Source organism: Falco naumanni, chromosome 7, assembly GCF_017639655.2.
Source record: "Falco naumanni isolate bFalNau1 chromosome 7, bFalNau1.pat, whole genome shotgun sequence".
NCBI lineage: Eukaryota > Metazoa > Chordata > Aves > Falconiformes > Falconidae > Falco > Falco naumanni.
Window position 1 is genome coordinate 30,939,475 of NC_054060.1, and position 19,694 is coordinate 30,959,168.

General features: G+C 40.5%; 1 protein-coding gene across 1 annotated transcript in view; it reads left to right on the top strand.

Moving 5' to 3' along the window:
- Positions 1 to 19,694, top strand: part of KCNH5 (potassium voltage-gated channel subfamily H member 5) — a 160,162-nt gene that overhangs the window by 110,156 nt on the left and 30,312 nt on the right. The window contains exon 9 of the mRNA XM_040602321.1: positions 9,157 to 9,409. Within this exon, the coding sequence (XP_040458255.1) occupies positions 9,157 to 9,409 (253 nt within the window). The remainder of the gene's footprint in view (positions 1 to 9,156; positions 9,410 to 19,694) is intronic.

Below are 19,694 nucleotides of genomic sequence, written 5' to 3' on the forward strand. Positions count from 1 at the left end.
GGTGAGCTGCTAAATCCAGAGAGTGCTCCAGCATAGGTTGGAATAGGGGATTATTATCCCAGGTCTTGAATTGCTTCTCTGCACTGCTTTGGCTGACAGCCTGGACGTGACCTTAGGGGTTTCTTCCAGTCTAGTTTTCAAAGCTCCAGTAATGCGATTCTGACCAGTCTGTTGTCTGGATATCTTTGCATCACATGATTTCCCATTCTGCATAATTTTTATGAACTTTTCAATAAGCTTCTTTTTATCTTGCAAAACACGTGTGCTCATGACACATGATAATTAGTGAGGAATTTCTTAACTTTTCAGTTTCCATCAGACAGCTCAGTTTCCATCATCCAAGGATGTTTTTCAACCTAACATCCAGCATTACATCCTAAACTGTTCCAAATATATCTGCATTGTCACACTGGAATGTGTTTTGCAACATCATTTGCCACAAATTTGTAACACGTTTCATTCAGTCACTCAGCATGTTGAAATGGCTTTGTTTTGAAATCCAAATTCAAAGAACAAGAAGGTTAATGTACTAACAAAGAATGAAATTTCTTATATGAGTGTTACAGTAGGTTCCTATAGTGATGAACAATCCTAGCAATTTGGTGGAGTAAAAATAAACATGTGTGTGTGTTTGATAATTAAAGATTTTAATATGCTTGGAATTAAAATATAAGTTAATAACTTGATTGGAATTACTGCTGCTTAACCTGTGTAGATTTGTTGAGTCAGATCTCAAATATCTGTCCTTGAATGACACATTCAATGTGTAGTCCCAAAGAAGATCCTGACGAAAACTGGTAAGGATAAGTTCTTAGACAGTAACTGAAGGCAAAGTGGAGGATAGCATGGAGGAAATTAAATGAAGATCTAATCCCTGCTGCTCATGAGAGCAAGCTGCCCCAAACAGAACTTTGTCTTAAATTCCCAGTCTGTTGTCCTTGTATGTGTGACTTGTTCTGTCACACTGAAGTGATGATGCCTTAAGCACACAGTCCTGGCTTGCCGCTTCTCCTTAGGAATAGCTCATCTTCAAATCCTGTCTTCAAACCACAGCGCTTCAGCCCGTCTCTGAGTGTTCACAAATAAGGAATTAACAATGACACTAAAAGCATTAGCATATTTATTATTATTACTTAAGGAGAAGCAAGTGGCCTCTGATCCATAATCTTAAATCACTTAAACATGAGAGCCCTCCTCTGACAGCTGGGATGATATATGTAATACATGCACATGGACTCATCTCCTGGTGTAACAGTGGCTCAAACAAGATGGATTTTTTTTTTTTATGTTTAATGCTACAGGTTTCAGGGTTATTAATCTAATAATGAGCAGAGCTAAAAACATTACAAAACTAAGAAGCCTTTGTATACTAAACAGTATTTCTCATCGAGCAGAACCTATTTTTTTGAGAGGCAGTACATTCTCTGTATATGACCATTTTTAAGCAGTTGAAAAAAATCCTTACAGTAATAATTTGATATATGAAACACACACTGAATTCAAGTCTCTTAGTTTTTATTGAAATCTCTAGGCAGCAAATGAAAAATTTATAGATATTAGCTTTTCTATAAGAAACAGGTCATTATACATAAAAGCAGAACAACCATTAACTAACGCGCAGATGTCTCAAGGTCTCATCTAATCATAATGTTCTGAAATGTCAGTAAAACCCAAAGATTTTCTCTTCTTGGCCTCTCTGCTGTTGTATGGCTTAGGATTTGCTCAGAAAGCAATTAAATAAATGTCTATCATGTTTTAACAGTCGATTCCTTCAGAAATGCCATAGGTTGAAATAGAAAGAAAGGCGTCTATTTAGTCTCAACCTAAGCGTCAGTGGCGATTCGAATAATGAGAGCCAATTCCACATTGCAATGACTGAAATGGAAATCATGGGAAAATAACAACAGTATCAAAACTATTCACTGCTGGTCCACTAAGCTTTCATACAGGAGAGATGGGTTTATGGTAAATAGACAGAGGTTGTAACTTTATTAAACATTAATCTACAGAAGGACAGTGCAGTTTAGTTGTGTTGGCCGTTAATAAGATCTTCAAGAGCTGTAGTAATAATTATTGATACCCTGAGACAAACAGGGGACTCAGGCTGCCATTCCTACGGTGTACCATCACAGTCACATAGAGGTGTCTGTAAGTGCTGGCTGGATTTCCTCGTGGATGACCGGGGTAGAAGGCTTCCAAGCTTCGTGGCCAAAGAGAACTTCTACAAGGTTAGGTGTGTCAGCTACATACAATTCCCTGCTGAGGAGGGAAGGTAAAAATCGTTTGGACAAGTATTTTTGTTTCGTTGTAGAGGCGGGGTTGTTGGTCGTTCCTTGCAGATCGGGACGAGGTGAACAAGAAGTCTTCCCTCACCTCACAGAGCTGAGCTAGGACCAGGTACAGTTGCAATCCACGGTTCTTTGGAGAGTGGGATGCAGGAGATACGGTCAGGGTCTCACTGTCCTTCACATGGGTCCAAGAGCGAGGCCTGTGCACCAGTGGGGCTTTCTGTTTCACCTTTATGGATGGTATGGATTATTTACCTCCTGTATGCACTGTCTAGAGCCAGGAAAGATTATCCACAATTATCTCTGCCTCTTGGATATGTTCATCTTGGGATTGATACGGATTAAACTATGAACCTGTCATGCTTGAGGAGATGCCAGGGCTACGGAGCAGCTCATGAGCTTATTTCCTGGGGGAATAGTAAGTACCCGAGTGGATGGGTCGGGCATTTTCCTGCACGCTGCCACCAAGGGGATGGAGCTGACAGAGGGGCTGTCAGTTCCAAAGACCACATCTAGGGAAAGGTCTTCTCCAGATCTATTTTCTTAATGCTTTCACCCTTGAATGTCTTTACATAATGCTGCATGTTAGAAAATAAAGCCACCTCCAGAAGAAGCACAAAAGCATTGATCGACTTCATTCTTCCAAGGGTGACCTTTGTGCCAGAAGTTGTCCAAAAAATGTTGACTTGAGAGATTCTTTGATGTATGCCATATTCTTTCTGATGTTTATTTTTCTTTTATCTAAAAAGTTGATTTTTAATAATAGAATTCCCTGTAGTCTGCTGTCCTTTGTCCCATAGGAAGGTCATGTAATGGTCGTGCTTGGGATAGTTATGATAGCAAAACTGAAAACAATAAAACCTTCAACTGTACAACCATTAGCCAACGTGGGATCTGCTCCTTTGAGTCATCATTCAATCTTACTAGTGTGCCACACTTTTCAGTGCGTTAGACAAACCAGCAGGCCCTGTGCTGGGGAACTACTTGATTCCTTAAAACACACGGTGATGCCGCTCATCTTCCCCTGGTTTTCAGACCCTTAGCCAGATTCTGCCTGTCTTGACAATGCTGAATTTAATGTAATCTAGAGGCAATTTCTGGGGATTTTTGAATGGCTCTAACACTTGTTACTCAGTTTAAAAAGTTATTTTTGTTACTATACCACTAGATCTAACCATTTTGATCGATGGTTCAGCTCATTTATTGTTAATAATAAAATGAGCCAAACTCAGCCTATTAGACTTGATTTTCAGATCTTAATTTCTGAGTGTGTAAATCCAAGTGACCTTGGATTTTAGTGCAATTAAAGCAGAGCACACCATTGCTGCTGAAATTCAATTCTTAGTGCCAAGATACTCAGTGATATATTAAAGATTACCCTAATGCATGGAGGGTTAATAACTGCTCAGTTCCATACATCATCTTTGAGTTACTTAGAAAATTACCTGATTATTACAGGAAAATGCTCTGTGATTTGCCAATAAGTTGGGTTTTTACCTTTGTCTCTTTGGCCTCCGTCCAGTGCCAGATGTAACACTTTCAGCCAGGTCTGCAAAAGAATTCAACACTCAAATGAGCCAAATCCTTCTAAAAATCTAAATAACTTGGTCAGATGCCTGGAGGGTGTTGTGTTTTTTTTGAAAGAACTGACCTTGATTATGACTGCTGGACATGTCTGAAAATCCAGAGTGGCCTTTCTCCACAAAATAGAGCAAGTTATCTGTGGTTTATAACTGGTTAGAAGTTGGAGGAGTTTATTTTGTTTGTTGTCAAAGCTTATACTTTTTAGTATCTCCAATATTTGTTACAGGTTTTCATTTAGGAAATAGTCCTTGTTATTCCATCACTAAGACTGTCTGAGCTCTCTCCTTGTGTATCAGTCAATATATCCCCTAGCTACAACCCCGAGAAAGTGAGAAGCCTGCATGCTGAAAGGGAATTGCGGACAGAATGTTCATGATTCACTGGCTTCTGCCCTTTTTGTTAACAAGTCTTAACAGATTCTGTAATATTTGCTAAGCCATCCAGTAGTGTTTTCCAGCTGAGATATTTATTTTTTTATTTATTAAATACCCAATCCCATCCTAAAAGATATTGTTTGGACACACTCTTGATCTGTTCAGGTTTTGTTTTGATTCATTTGCTTTTCTTTGAGTTCTTTATAATCTCTGCTCTCTGTAGAGTTCTTCGAGCTGTTTGAGGGGCTTATCTTAAACTGCATGAGCATGCCAAGGAAATGGATGGGAGAGGAAAAAATTATCAGATGGAACCTCCCTGGGAACTTTATTCCCCCTTTTAGAGATGTTGAGCTGAAAAGAGAGTGAGATGCTTTGTGCCAGTTCCCCATGAGTCATTCAGAGCTGGTTACTGCCTTTCTGAATCTCTAGCAGCAACCACAAGCTTTTCACTCACCACCAGCACTTTACATATGCTATAGGGTACTCTAGAGATGACAGCGGCGCTGAATCTCTGCATTGGGTGTCGTTGTGTTGGGGTTTGTCTCAGCTGGGTGCCAGGTGATGATGGCAGAGCTCAGCAGTTGGCTTATACTGACTTTGAGGAGGTTTAATTTTCTGTGCAGAGAAGGGAAGCGATAAATGTTATTCTGTGCTTTACTTTCTCTCTCAGCTTTGTAGTGGTTCAGGTCTTTGTGGATACATGGATACTGTTCATGTGTGGCATGGAGCCTTGCTCCTTTGCTGGTAGAAACACAGCTTATACAGCCAGTGAAGATTTTCCTCTGGGTAGAATTTGGCTTTCTCCTCTGATTTTGCATTGAAGCATAGCAGGTTCTGCTCTTTCATGTTGCTTGGATGCATATGGAAAGCTGACTGCGAAGTCTGTGGCTACAGATTTATTACGGAGCAACTTCTGTAGCGGTAGAAGCACCTGGTCCCTGCAGACTGCCTGCTCCAAGTAGTGTGCTCCAAACCCATCAGATAGTAAAGCATTGCAGTCAGCAGCCTTAATATCCTGTCTTGCTTATAAACTGCAGGTTTCACTGAGAAAGGTCTTGAGTCTCTAAGGAAATTTCTTCTTCAGAAATTTGTCTTGGTGGTTTTGATATGCTGCTGAAAGAATACACAGGCTAGAACAAATGTCCCAGCTGAACTTTGGTTCTAATAACAAGAGGTGTTGGAGGCATTTCCTTAACAGGGAAACAGCAGATTGAGCGTTACAGGATATCCTTTATCTTAAATTAAATTTCTGTTCTACACCCATGTGTGTGCATTTGTACAACATATGGACTCACATACAACCATGTTGCTACTAGTTTGTATCTTTTTAGTTGCATGCTGCCTTAAAAATGCTGAGATCTCAGTAAGAGCATTTCACAGTAAGAATGTTGAAGTCTTGTATTACCAATAAGGGATTGTCTTCAGAAGAATATCTGAATTTGAAGTGCTCATTTTCTGCTCTTAGGATCTTTGGACTATTTATCATTAGCTTCCAAATGCTCCTGTGTGATCCTATATCACATTGTGTCTTTTATGGAAGCAGGAAAATTACTACATGCTGTAATCTGTGTCACCAACAACACCTTTCTACAGTGCAACTAATAGAGTAGCTGGTGGCATCTGTGAGACTCCTTCTGAATTCATGATGTTGGTATTTGTAAATGCAAAAAGAAGTGCTGCAAAGTCAGGTTGGAGCTTATGAAGTCCTGTGCTTGGAGCATACAGTAAACACGTAGCTGAAAATTAAGATTGTCTGTCTTTGCTCTTTTTTCCCCCGACGCGCATCTACATTTATCTTTATCAGTCAAAGCTCCTTTGACAAATCTTTTAATACCAAGTATTTCCTTTAGTTGTCATCTGTTTCGTTTTCTGTTCTTAGTGCTTGCAGTGTAGCAGACAAGAAAATTGAAATAAAGAATATTTTTTCCTGGCTAACTCTTGGAGCGTTACTCCTTTACTGCTGTACTAGTTGATAAGGGATATCTCCATATATCTCCATACAGTAATGTGTCATTAGGAGAATCACTTTATCATGACATCAGAAAATTCCTGAATTACGCTTTCTAAGACTGGCTTTTTCTGTGCAATGTAATTTTTTCTGTCTCTCCATATTAACAGTGTGTGATGATAGATATGTTTGTTGTGTCTGTAAAAAGAGTAATGCATTGAGTGCTCACTTTTAATACTCTGTATTTAACTCTGTATTTGTGAGGAAACAGTATACTGCTTTGCATCCAAGTGGCGTTTATTCTTGAGGGACACAACTAATTTACACTCCAAAAAACAAAAGGTCCCGGAACATCTCCGAATCTACAGTAACAATCTCTGAAATAGTTTAACCCATTTTTCCTGCAGTTTGGAAGCTTAAAAGATAAAATTTGGAAATCAGTCATGTATGAATACACACATTTTTCTTAAGAGCAGCGTTTGAGAATTCATCGCTCATGGCCTTGTTAAGTCAAAAGCACTTGCATTACTGATAGTATTAAAGGGATCTAAAAAACTTTTAACCATGATTTAGGCCCAAGAGTAGATAAAAATGTTAAAAGTCATCAATCATGATAGGAAAGAAAGCAGGATTTTTCATAAAATTACTATTGAGAAGAAGAAAGATGGCATGTTTCTATTTTATTATAACAAAGACAAGCTTTCTGTTTGATCCAGAAGTAGGGCTGAGTTGAAACAATCACTCAAAAATAATTTTTGTTTTTTACTGGAAAAACTAAGGGGTGTCTATATTTCTAATGGTAAATGGAATGACTCAGGTAAGTATCAGTTTGTAAAATTGGCAGTTGCCCCTAATAAAATTATGGAAATGTGATATGGGATATGGTCAACAGTGATTCAGACAAGACATTACTAAAGCAAATGATGGTTTATGGAGAATGTGTCTTGTCAAATGTGTTTAATACTAATTTTTATGATAAAACAACCTTATGCAGGGTATTTTAATGTGTTCTGTACAACATTTTGTTACAGAAAGATAGCATTAAGCCAAACTGACTTATTCTGTGTTAAATGAAATAAAAAGTAATTATCTGGTAGATCTGGGAAGGTTGTAGCAAGTGAGAAAATCTCATGCTATGGGAAAGCTGCCAAAGAGATACTGTGCTTCGTAGTGTTAGGCACAAGAAGCATCATCTCTCTTGTTTATTCAAGATGAGATCGAGAGATGACCTGGTTGTATTCTATAAACACCTACATGTGGAAGATTTTTCCAATGATTGCAGATCTTTTATCTGAGCAACATGAGATCCTCTGGCTCTTGGCTGACATTTTTTTTAAAAAAATCAGTTCAGAAACAGCACGTGTTTTAAAAGAGAGAGTAGCTGCTGATTAGAATGACTACCCTGTATCATTTGGAAACATTAAATCAAGGCTATAATTTCACCAAGTATTCTGGGTTTGATATGAAAATTATAAGTGCAGGAGGTTAGTGCAGCTGGCTGCAGTAGCCCCTTCTAGCCTCAGGTTGTCATAGTACTGAGGATAGAAGAATAACTTCTACTTCACCTTTTTGCATTCATTATATCTTTGACTGCAAAGGAACTCTGATCTATTGATACAAGAAATGGAATAAATGTTATTATTAAATTAGAAATTGTTTATTATTTTCCCGTTCTACGCTTTAGGGCCTTTAGTAATACTGAACAGTAATATGTTTTATACCTCTTCTGCATTAAACAGAAATGAAAGTCGTGGCTTCACTTCAATATTAATATGACCGTTTGCCTCAAAGCTTAGGCAGAGTTACCAGAGTCTCCCCCGTTTGCTAATATTCAGTGGTAGTCAACACATTGACCCCATGTCCCTGTCTCTCACACTGTCCGCAGAGCCAGCTGCCAGATTAATTCTGTACAATAAGAAATTAATCAGTACTATTGATCTGCAGCCTTCTTTGTATGAGACTTCCAGAGTGCTCTTAATCTCACGCCCTTTTCTGTTATTTATTATAGGAAAAGTTTAAAAGGTTTTACATGTTTCTCAGTGCAATTAGCTACCATGCATTTTTTCTCAGGACATTAGTGTGTCTGGGAGGATGTGCAAATATTAAACACATGGTTTACAAACCTAAGAAGACCCACAGGTTTTCACTTTCTTTCTTCAGGTGTATTTGTGTTACTGTTTCAATAGGGAAAGCTATTTAAGGTAAGAAATTAATTGAAGATCTTATTTAATTGATCCACTGTGAAGACATCTTCATTTTCACGGCACAGTTTTTCACTCACCTTTACTTCACATTTCATAAAGGTTTCATATATTACTTTCTTTTTGCTCTGATCTCAAGATCTTTGGATTTTCTAGTCTGTAAGCCCTCCAGGGCAGGTTACTTATTGTATGTCTGTACGGCACTGAAAGTAAACCCTCGGTGTGTTTGGATACGTGTCGGTAAGTGGTCATCTACGTAAAGACTTTTGAAGACTAGGTTTTCTCGATGTGAGCAAAATGTGTTTTCTATTGTGAAATTTTCTATTGGTCCGTCTTTGCATGTCTTCAAGCTCCTTCAGCTCTGAGCGTCCGTTCTGTGCTCCTGCAGGGATTGAGCGTAGCAGCGGGCGGATAGTCTGGGCAACAAGTCTGGAGGGATATCCACAAACAGGACATAGTAGTGCCACCTGCAATTATGGAAAAAAAGTGTGAAAACTGCTAGGAATGAGAACAGTGTTACAGAATAGTCCCTTCTTCCACATGACCCTTTCAGCTGCAGTGAAAGCAGTAGATGGGTAGAGAAAGACTACCCCAATTCAAGATAAAATTCCCACCAGAAGCTTTATGAAATAACTGGATGGGTGGATTTTAAGATCCACCCAAGCAGGTCTTAACGTCCATCCATTAAGTTATTTCATAAAGTGCGCGCTGGCCTGGTGTCATATTCCCAGCTGATTATTTTTCATCTTTCTTTTATTCAGGTTCTCTCAATTTGCCCAAAGGACATGAGAGCAGATATTTGTGTGCATCTAAACCGGAAAGTTTTTAATGAACACCCTGCCTTCCGGCTGGCTAGTGACGGCTGCCTGCGAGCCCTGGCTGTGGAGTTTCAGACGATCCATTGCGCCCCGGGGGACCTCATCTATCATGCTGGGGAAAGCGTTGATGCTCTTTGCTTTGTGGTCTCGGGATCCCTAGAAGTCATCCAGGACGACGAGGTGGTGGCTATTTTAGGTACTGTGATCTCTATTGAAATGCTGGTGGTTTGGATGTATTTACCTTCTGTTTAGCTTTGAATGCTAACTAGTCTTGCCTGCTGTCAGCTGGGACTACAGGATGCTAGTGGTTGTCATAAGATGGAGATGTTTTGTCTCCAGGGATACTACCCTAGAAGCAAACCGTTCATCTTTTATGCCATTGGGAATGCTCTTTCTGCCCAGTATGGCTCACTGGTCACAGTTACAGTGTCTCTGAGCAGAAGAGAATGGCATCTGTGTGCTTGACATCTCTTAAACAGCCTGGCAGAGGAAATGCACATTGTTTTGTATTAGTCTCTCAGGAGGATTTCCATATTAACCTTCACACAGAGATTTTCATTTGTCTGTATTCTAGCCCAGAATAACACCCGCAAACAGTCTCTACAAGGAAGCAAAACTGTTGCTTGTGGTGAACTGGCTTTACAGAAAATAGTCTGATCTGACTATGCAGAGATAGGGATGCACTGTCTATCCTGCAACAGTCATGAGAAGTCTGAGTAATGGGGGAGCTCCAGTTAATCACCCCATTACCTCACAGTAATTAATGTCTGGTTTGCCAGCAGTGGGTGGGAAAGAGCCTAATGCAGAGTCCTCAGTAACTCATATGGGGTTAGGAAGAGTATAGCAGATGGTGGGAATGAGCGGTCAGTACAGGTGTTGAGGCGGGAATCATCCTCAGAGGCAGAACATCGTAGAGAAAGAACAGGTGGTTCTGCATGAAAACCATCCAGAGTCTGTCTTGCCTGTTTAAAATAGACCCGTTTATTGTAGAACTTGTCTCCCGTTGAATATTGGCCATTTGCCTTCCCTTAACCTGGATCTGTGGCTCCCTTAGGGTAGATCCAGTGGGTGGCCTTGCCCTAGGGGACCTGTCACACCCCACTGAGGCTCTGTGCCGCTTCTTCCCTGTAAGGGTGGCTCCAGCAGGCTCCACGTATCTCCTGGGGACGATCACAGGGACATGAAGGTTACGCTTGGGAGTTGCACTGGCTTCTGGGAAGAGGACAGACATGGGGAGTCAATACTGGTCATGAATCAAGGCTTCAGCTCCTTCCTAGCTGGCAGCAAGGGGGAGGAGAGGAGAAGCGAGGAAAAGTGTGTAGCTGAAGGAGACTCCTGATGTGTTACTGTACAAGCCTGCGTGCGTGTGTCCTGCACTGGGGTGGGACTGGGTAGTGTGCAGGTGTGTGGATGGGACTACATGGGGATGGCTCCCCGAGGGCATAACCCAGGTCTGGAGAGTATAAACTCAGGAAAATGCACATCCATGCTCTTTCAAAATACCTCTTGTAGCTTTCTGTATTCCAGTATATACTAAGGTTTTTAAAAGAGAGATTTAATGTAAGAATGAATCTGTTTCCATATTCAGGTGTGAAGTCATTATGGTGAAAGCTCCTAAATCTGCAGTTCCCATAGTAAAATATTCCTTGTATTTCAGCTCACTGGACCATTTCGTTCTTATTATTAATCTCAGTGACGATATCTTATACTTGCTTACAGCTATTTTAAAAATAAAAGCTTTAAAAGTAGCAGCATTTAAACAAATAAATGGTTTTCTGGGTATTACAGTGAAACTAAGCAATGAATGTGTAATTTACTGAACTAGAAGCCATCACTAAATGGATTACATGCAAAACTTCATTGCATTTACTAATTAATATTGTGTTTGGAATGACAGTAAGATCTTTTTGTTTCTACCTTGTAGATATGTTATTCTCCATTTGGCTGGAGAGACTTTTAACCATATCTAGTTAAAGTAAATTACCTTTAATTACTGAAAGTGCCTTCGATTCTGCCGTGGCTGCTGACAGGCGATCCCATGACTCAGAGCTATGTTCATTGTGTACTACAGGGATTGGCAGAATGTGTAAATGTAACTTAAATCAAGATAAACTGCTTCCTCTAGTCATAGAGTACACTGAAGAGTTTTTTCATACTGTGACAGATTGTTTAACAGAATTGTGAACTGAGTAACTATGAGATGTCGTATCCTAAAAATTCACTTATGGAAGAAAACCTCTCCCAGATGTAGTTGCAGAGACATTTATAGTGGCAGCTGTGGTACCTGAAAGAGTGACTGCAGATCAGATGGTGAAGAATATAATTTTTATCGATCTGTTCTGCCTTGAGAAGTTCAAGCACAAGGGACGGGAATCTGCCTAAGGGGGAGACAACATTTAAAAACCTCTGCCAAATGTGAAAACCTCAGTAGCCTGCTTTGAGTATTCCAAGCTTCTGCTGTCACACTGGGTTCCCAGGGAAATTCAGCTTACGGACTTGTACTACCAGTCCGTCCATCTTCTCTGTCCCCCAGCAGTAGCCTAGAGTGGCAATGCGATAAGTATCCTTTGGAAACCTATCCTCATTAATTTTCTCTGTGGGAGCAGGAGCATGGCAGGACATGCTGTCCTAAGGTTTTCCTAAGTTTGCTTTGGAACTGGTACTTAGTGGTTACTGTTTTAAAGTGTAGTGTTATTTAATATGGTAGTGTTACTTGCTTTGCTTGGAGAGAGAGAGAATGTGTCCTCTTTTTTTTTTTTTTTTTTTTTTTTTTTTTTGACTATACTCACCCACAGATGGAAGTTTTGATGTATTCTTAAAAGTGGAATATCCTAGAAAAGTGAATCATGTAGGGACACCAAAACAGAAGAACAGGCATCATCCATCTCTTACATTCATGTGTCTGTCCAAAGTGCAGGGCTTCATCCTTCCTTGAGTCCCAGCATGAATCACTCTGCTATGTTGCTGCTTTTTTCCCTTCTCCATCTTCCCTTATCACATTCCCTTGCCTCACAGCCATGGTGAGTTGGCACATCCAGCCTCCCTGCCTGCCGAAAGGGTGTCCTCGAGGGACTTGGCATCCCATCCAGGTGCTTCCTGCACGCCTCACGGTGGGGGCAACCATTCTTTAGTTCAGAGGCATTTTTCCTGGATCAGTGGCCCCAGCTCTGGCATTTCTTGTGCTTGAAAGCAGGTGAAACCCAGTGATTGACAGGGAAACTTGCATCACTGTGACATTTTGTTCTCACGTGGTTTGTTTTGTTCTCATTTGTGTGTAATTAAATGCCCAACCCCAACTGCTGCAGTAATCAGTAATTATAGAAATCGGTACGGTAAGAGAATGAATCCAATTGTAGAACCACAGTTTATAGAACTTATTAATGAAGATACCTAGGTGCCCCATTACGTTCCCCTCATTAGTTGTCTCCATTTCTTGAGGACAGTCTCCCATTTTTTGCAAGTAGTTGCTGCTTCTCTAGCAGAGAATGCACCACATGCAGAGCTGGTGTGATGGGGTGCTGCTTTGCTGGAGAAAACAAGACCCAGTCGTTTTAACATAACTTATCTGCAGTTGCCAGGATAATAGAGAAGGGCAGACAGTCATGTCTCCAATTATCAAAACTTTCCTAGCAAGCGAGGTGACCCCGAGAAGGCACGTCAGTAATTTTCCACCATCTCAAGCAGGAGTAAACAATTTAACTGCCACTGCTCTGCATAGGGAGGTGTTATCAGCGGAGAAGGCTCAGGAAGGACCGGGGGTTTGAAGTCCCCCAGGCTAATGAAACGAGACATCTGCTAGCAGAGGACACCTAACAATTCACCCAGCTGCAATTAACCTGAATTTGCTCCTGGCGAGGAGTTTCACGTAAGTGGCAATGCCAACAAAGTGTCTCTGGAAGCTGCTTTCCAACTCCCACTATTTGCACAGCTGACTGCATAAGTTGTATGGTAACTTAAACCAGGCAGATTGATTAACAAGGTTTAAAGAAATAATTTTTGCCAGCAGAAAAATAATGACACACCACGTTTAGATGTCGATTGTCGGAATTGATCAAAAATCCTGCTCGAACTGCATAGCAATAAAAATATATTGAGTAGTAAAATCCTATTGGGGGCTGCTGCTGAATGGATTCAATTTTGATAGTTAAGCCAGAATAAATATCGATTTGATAGCTCATGTTTCAGCCACACTTAGAGTCCTGATCCCGTATGTATTCAATTATTTGCCTTCATGTGTTACATGTTAATTCTCAGCATGTTCTGCATATAGTCCCAGAGCAACTTGTCATTTATTGGATTTATTTTTTTTAGGCAAGCCAGAGTTTCACTTATTGCAGGTCTGATTCATGAATTATTTCCAATGTTTGGTCTGGGAAGAGGTTATTACGCAGTATCAGAGTTAAGGAAAGCAAGAGCACAAGTGACATGTTATCTTTAATTTGGTATGGCAGCTGAAAATAGGGGTGAGTCTGCTCTTAATCGTATGTCTGTTTGGAGGTCAGTAGATTAAGTGATCTACCAAATCACACAGAGGAAAAGTCAAGTGTAGCAGCTCCCATTTAGGTGAGCAGGAGATCCATCCAGGCACTCCATAGCTCTCATCTGTTTGGCATTAATAATTTGGGAAAGGAAGGGAAAATTGCATCAACTTTGAATTTCCTTGGTGTTACACAGCCAGGCACGTGTGTGGTGCACTGTATGAAGCACGTGGCTTGGAGTAAGTCACGTACTGCAGATCTGGGTTGGCATACATAGTGCCATGTAAGATTTAGTCCTACTGATGCTTGTTCAAAAGTGTTATTAGTTCTCACTGAAGGGAACGTTCAATTTTTCACATTATTTTATAAATTTAAAATATTTTTGTCTCTGTCTGCATGATAGTTAACTTTAATAAGAAGTATCAATCTTAATTTAGTGCTAGCTGGTGTGTTAAAGATGTGCTCTTGCAGTCTCCAATGTCGGAAAGATTCCTTTCGCTGAATTGAAGTGTTTCTGAATTAGACCTGCATGCTTCAGTGCCAAACCCGAGAACTCAAAACTCTTGGCAGTGCAGGAAAAGGAAAATTATTTTAAAATAATGTGATGTATTTCTATAAAATCAGACTAATGCTTTTAGGCAGTCTGGTTTGTCTTATGAGTTCTGAAGATGGTGGGAATGGTCATGCTTTCAAGTTTATTTCCTCAGTCAGGAAGGATAGAAACTTATTTCTGTATAAAATCAAAATGGAAATATCCTGTCTCCAGGAGCTGGGGCTTCTAGAAAAAAATGAAATACTAGACTTGCACTAAAAATGAGAGAGATGAGGGGAGAGTATCTATACAGACCTTTTGCTCTTCTTGCAGCAGTCCTGAATGCTGTATGAAAGGTAAATTTCTTTTGTGTTTCTGTGAGGATATGGGGAAGTTTGCATTGAGTTAAATAATGCAAAGTACCTTTGCCAGTGTGGACTTAGATCTTTGGCACAGTCTCTTGTTACTGTTTCTTTACTGACTATTTTGACCATCTTTCAAATGCTAGGAATGCTGTTCATCATTCTGCCCTTGCACACTTTAATGTGCAGTCCTGTAGAGCTAGATTTCTGACTGGTCAGTGCTCAGCTCTGATCTGATTTTCAAGGGAGTTCTGACCCTTATAGATGCCCCAGAAAAGGCTGAAGTTTTGGCTAAAACATTCACAGAGGCAAGGAGACCTCTCTGACAGTGTAGTAGTCGTCTCTGCACATTGTAGGCTGTGCTTACAGGAGGCAATGACATCCCAAACGGCAGGAGGCAGCTGATGAATTTGCACCACTACATCACCCCCATCTTCTCAAGATCCCCTCTTTGGGTATAAACAGCTCTATCAACTAAGTCCAGACATACAGCCAACCCTGTCTCCAAAAAAGGCCAACAGCTGATGTGTGGCAAAGAGTAGGCAGGTGAAGTAAGCAAACAGTGATACTTCCCCAGAATATTCTCCAAGCCTCCACTGAATTGTGTTTCAAGGTCTTCCTCACCCAGAGGGAAATCTTTTGTGTTTAGTAGCCACAGATGGATTTTATTTCACGAATACATCCCATCATTTTGTAAACTTACACAGCCAGCCCCCATGTGCCATGGGAAGCAGCTGCAGAGCTTCCCTACTGGCTGAACCATCACAGAGCTGTGTGCTGCTCTGGGTAGCAGAAGCTGATTCCCTCCTTGCTTATTGGATTTTTACATCCATTTGAGATATGTCTATTCTGCAGCCAGAGGTTTCACCATAGATGTATAGACATAGGCAGGTGTATTTGTACAAGTATACGTACCAGTATATGTAGTTAATGGGTGCAGGGACTTGATTATTTGGTCACTGACCTCCACTTCTGTGCATGCTGCCATCAATTCATGGCTATCAGTACCCGAGCTGATTAGATGAACCTTTTCTCTGTATGATACAGTTTATCTGATTCTGCAACAACATCAGACTTTGTTTTTCATAAGCAACAGAAGATTTGAGCATATCATAACGGAAAGCCTACATTATTCATCGTGTCTGGCTTTTGCTAGTGTGACTGATGGGACTTTGGAGATGTTTTAAAATGGGGGGAAGGGTAGTTGGCCGATTAGCTGAGACTGCACAGCACAGAAAAACACCTTATCACCTTAAGAAGTCTTGGTCCCTTTTATGTGTTTTTCTTCAGTGCTGTTTTCCACCAAGAATTTATTCTTCCACTGCCAGCCCAAGCTTTCTTCCAAAGGCCTCATCAAATTCTCATGTCTGCTATGATATTTCTTAGCTAAGTTTTGTTTTTGTCCCCATCTAGAGAAGGATAAATTTTGCCTTTACATAGGTATATATGGCTTCTGAGATGCTATTTCTCCCTGAGATGTCTTTTCTCCCTGAGTCCAAGGACTTTTTCATTCCCTTTGCAAGCTCCTGTGGAGTTTCATAAGGCCCTTAAGATTTTTTTTTTCTGCCTGAAAGGTCCAGGTGTGAGCTGCTGGCAAATGGCAAGTCAGTCCTTGCTGCAAGGCTGCAGAGAACATCTGCCCCTGCCCCCCTCTTCTGTATGGGAGAGTTATCATAACATAAAAAATAGAATAGTGTATAGAAATTTCATTATATATTATATAGTTACATACCATATGAATGTCTATAAATATATATACAGATATGTGTGAATATATGCATATATTTTATGTACAGGCATACGTACATAATACCCCAGCAAATTTTTAGATTCCTACCAGTGTAGCTATTTCAGCAAAAATTATACCTGTCACCAACACCCTGCACATGTCCTCCTGGCTTCCATGGTTCTTTCAGTCCCCAAATCCTTACACTTATATTCCTGCCAGCTTTAATCCAGCAGTATCCAAATCCTGACTCTCCTCTTCCCTTTCTCCGTACCAAGTGTAAAATGTATGTGAGTGGGTCCCACTCTTAATTCACGGCGTTCCTTTTTTCAGTGGCGCTTTGAGCACTGTGAGAGCAAGGACTTCCCAGAGCTTCACCTCTACTCAGGAGGAGTATTAAGACTGCTCAGGGCTCGGCAGTGCAGATTTGGGAGGTAACATCCTGGGGCCTCAAGGAATCTCTCGAGAGAGGCTTTGAAAAGTCTGCAGGCTGCATCAGCCCCAGGCGCCTCTGGATTCCCAGCTCAGCCCCGGGCTTTCCCTGGAGGCATGCACATCATGCAAGTGTACAGCGCATCCCTGCCTCCAAGTAGCTGGTGTTTCAGACCTACCAGTTAAATTTTCTGTTGCAACTCTGAAAGTTGGTGGGTTTTGTTTTTTTTTTTTCATTTAGTTGCATTGTGTAAAATTAAACTTGAATGAATAATTACCGCGTTTTACTCAGTGAGCTAGAGTTAATAGGGATGAAGTATAGTACATTAATCTCTGTGTTTATGAGAAAAGACGTGTTGTTTTGATGAATCTGGTTGGGTTTGTTTTCATTCAGTACATTCCTTAGCACATTTATAACAAGCAAAGGAGAATAAAAAATGTGTGGGGGAAATGTCAAATTCAAGAACCCTTAAACGCTTCCAAGATTTTATACTTTCTGATGAGAATAAACCACAATGTAGTAGGAGTTTACAGCTTCACCATTCAAATCCAGTGACTGATGGCTCATGGAGGAGTGAATAGGTGCAGTTCATCATGTCCCAACCTTCCTGAGGGACCAAGTGCAGTTCCTCACAGAACTGAAGACAATGCAATCTTCTCAGGTTTATGAATGGTGATTTCATCTGTCTGTGCTTTGGGTACACACTCTGTAACACCCCAGCATGCAGAGTTTCATTGTGGGAATCCACTGCTTTCAACCTCTTGGCTTAAATTTGCTATGTATAACCTTACATTTGGAAAGAAAATGAGTATTTTGCTCACATTTCAGTGGGAAAATCATAATAGTCAAATTATTGAATTCTGACTCTTTAACTGCACTCCACAGCCACTGAAAGCAGGACTCAAGTCTATCCTGTGTCTGTCTCAGCGAGCAAATCCATTAAGCAATTTTGTGCATTTCAGAAATGGTCTATTTCCTATAAATTATTTAACTGAGATGAGTATGTCTGTAAACCACGTTTTGAACTTTGCGTATAGACAAGGACAATTAACTGCAGAGGGTAATTTCAAAACAGTATATTGGATAAATGATATGTTACTAGGAAGTGCTCTGTGATAAGGAGAGCATTTTAAAGAACTCATTTTAGAAATTATAGCAGCTATATTTTGTATTGTAGTTAATTTTAATTACATCAAAATATGTAGAATTAAAAGCGGTTAAATGAGAATGCAGTTATAACCTTTCTAAGGTATGATTCTGCTCTGTAGACTTTTGTTAGAAAATAAAAACAAAGAAATGAAGATAAGGACTTGCACATTTTATTTTACTCTGCATGAAAAATTTTAGATAAGTTTTACTGGATACAATACCTAAAGAACAAATGGAAATAGAGAAATAGAGCCTCTGACCCCAAATAATAAGGTTGGATAAATTATTTCTCTGGTCTGTGTTCCCAAAATAGAGTTGAGTGAAATGTTACAAGTTCTTAAAAGAGGGAATATTAAAATGGATTACCTTTTTTATCCCAAAACTATAAAATCACTAACCTTCCCCAAGGGGCTGCTTGAGGTACCTGAAATCGATAGCAATACCACTACTGACTGATTTTAGTTTTCTTTTAATAACTGCTAAAATAAAGAGCTGGATATCATTGGGGTCTGAAATTAAAATTACCCTTTTTACCATGGTTTCTGCTTCAGGATTTGAGGTGTCAGCCACAAACCACCCACCATGGCCCTTGCCCAGCCCATGGCTGGTAAGCAGCCGGGAAGCAAGAGGCAACTTTTGGATGCTTCAGGGTGCTTTCTTTTGCTGCCCCTACTTCTTCTCAGAGCAACCATAGGGTCCAAACCTGAAAGCGTATCTCCAGTCTGCACCCGTGCTGGTGTTTTGGCTGGGTCAGGAGTGTGATTTTGAATCATCCAACTTGTTCTGCTTCGGTATCTAGCACAGCTGTCAGGGGATGTGGATTCCTTGCAGAAGAAAGGAAGCTGGGATACATTGGAGCACATCCCATGCACTTCCACCCCTTGGAGTTCTTCTGTCTTGGGATGGGACTACAGCTAGTTCTAAGTCCTCAGAATGTGCAGGTCCTCAGCATCAGGTGTTCTACTGCCTACCAATGTAGAAATAGCCTTCAGGTGTAATTTTCACAGCTCTTTGACATTATTTATACATGCAGGTGTCCAAGGTGTCAAAGCCTTTCTTACTTGGCAAAAAATTAAATACAGACTGAAACATAGGCCTTTACTTGAGTAGATGTGTTTGGGCTTAGAACTAGACTTCTGGGTGTGTTTAAGATATAGAGCTGGTTATTCAGAGATGAAAATTCTCAGGGAGGTTTTTGGTGGGTTTTTCAGTTGCTACACACTGGATTAGAAATGTTTAAACATCCTTTAGAATATGGTCCTTGGGCCTTGGAAGCTGGCTGTTCACCACACTGCAAAGCTGTGGCGGTGTAGGAATGTAGACATCATAGAGTTTTGGTAAGAGCAGAGTTCCTAAGTCACTTAGGAACAGACCCTCAGAAATATTCCATCACCTGAACATTAGTTAAGTGCTTATTATATTCAGGAGCCTTTGAAAAATCCATTGCCTGTATCTTCAGCTACAAGGAGACCTTTACAGTCTGGGTTTCATGCTTTGTGACACTTCACAGAGCAATCTGTAAATACTTCAGAAACCTGGGGCTACTGCTAAGGGTACCAAAGTTCCTCAGATACGTTTAAAACTTTTACCCTTGTTGACTTTCACAGTTGGGAGCTTACGCTAGAATAATTGGAAGCATCATTTGTGTGCTGAAGAGCACTGCGTAAGCATTACTGGAGTGCTGTGTCCAGTTCTGAGCTCCCCAGTTCAAGAGGGACTGGGAACTGGAGAGGTTCCAGCAGAGGGCTGTGAAGATGATGCGGGGACTGGAGCATCTCCCTTCTGAGGAAAGGCTGAGAGA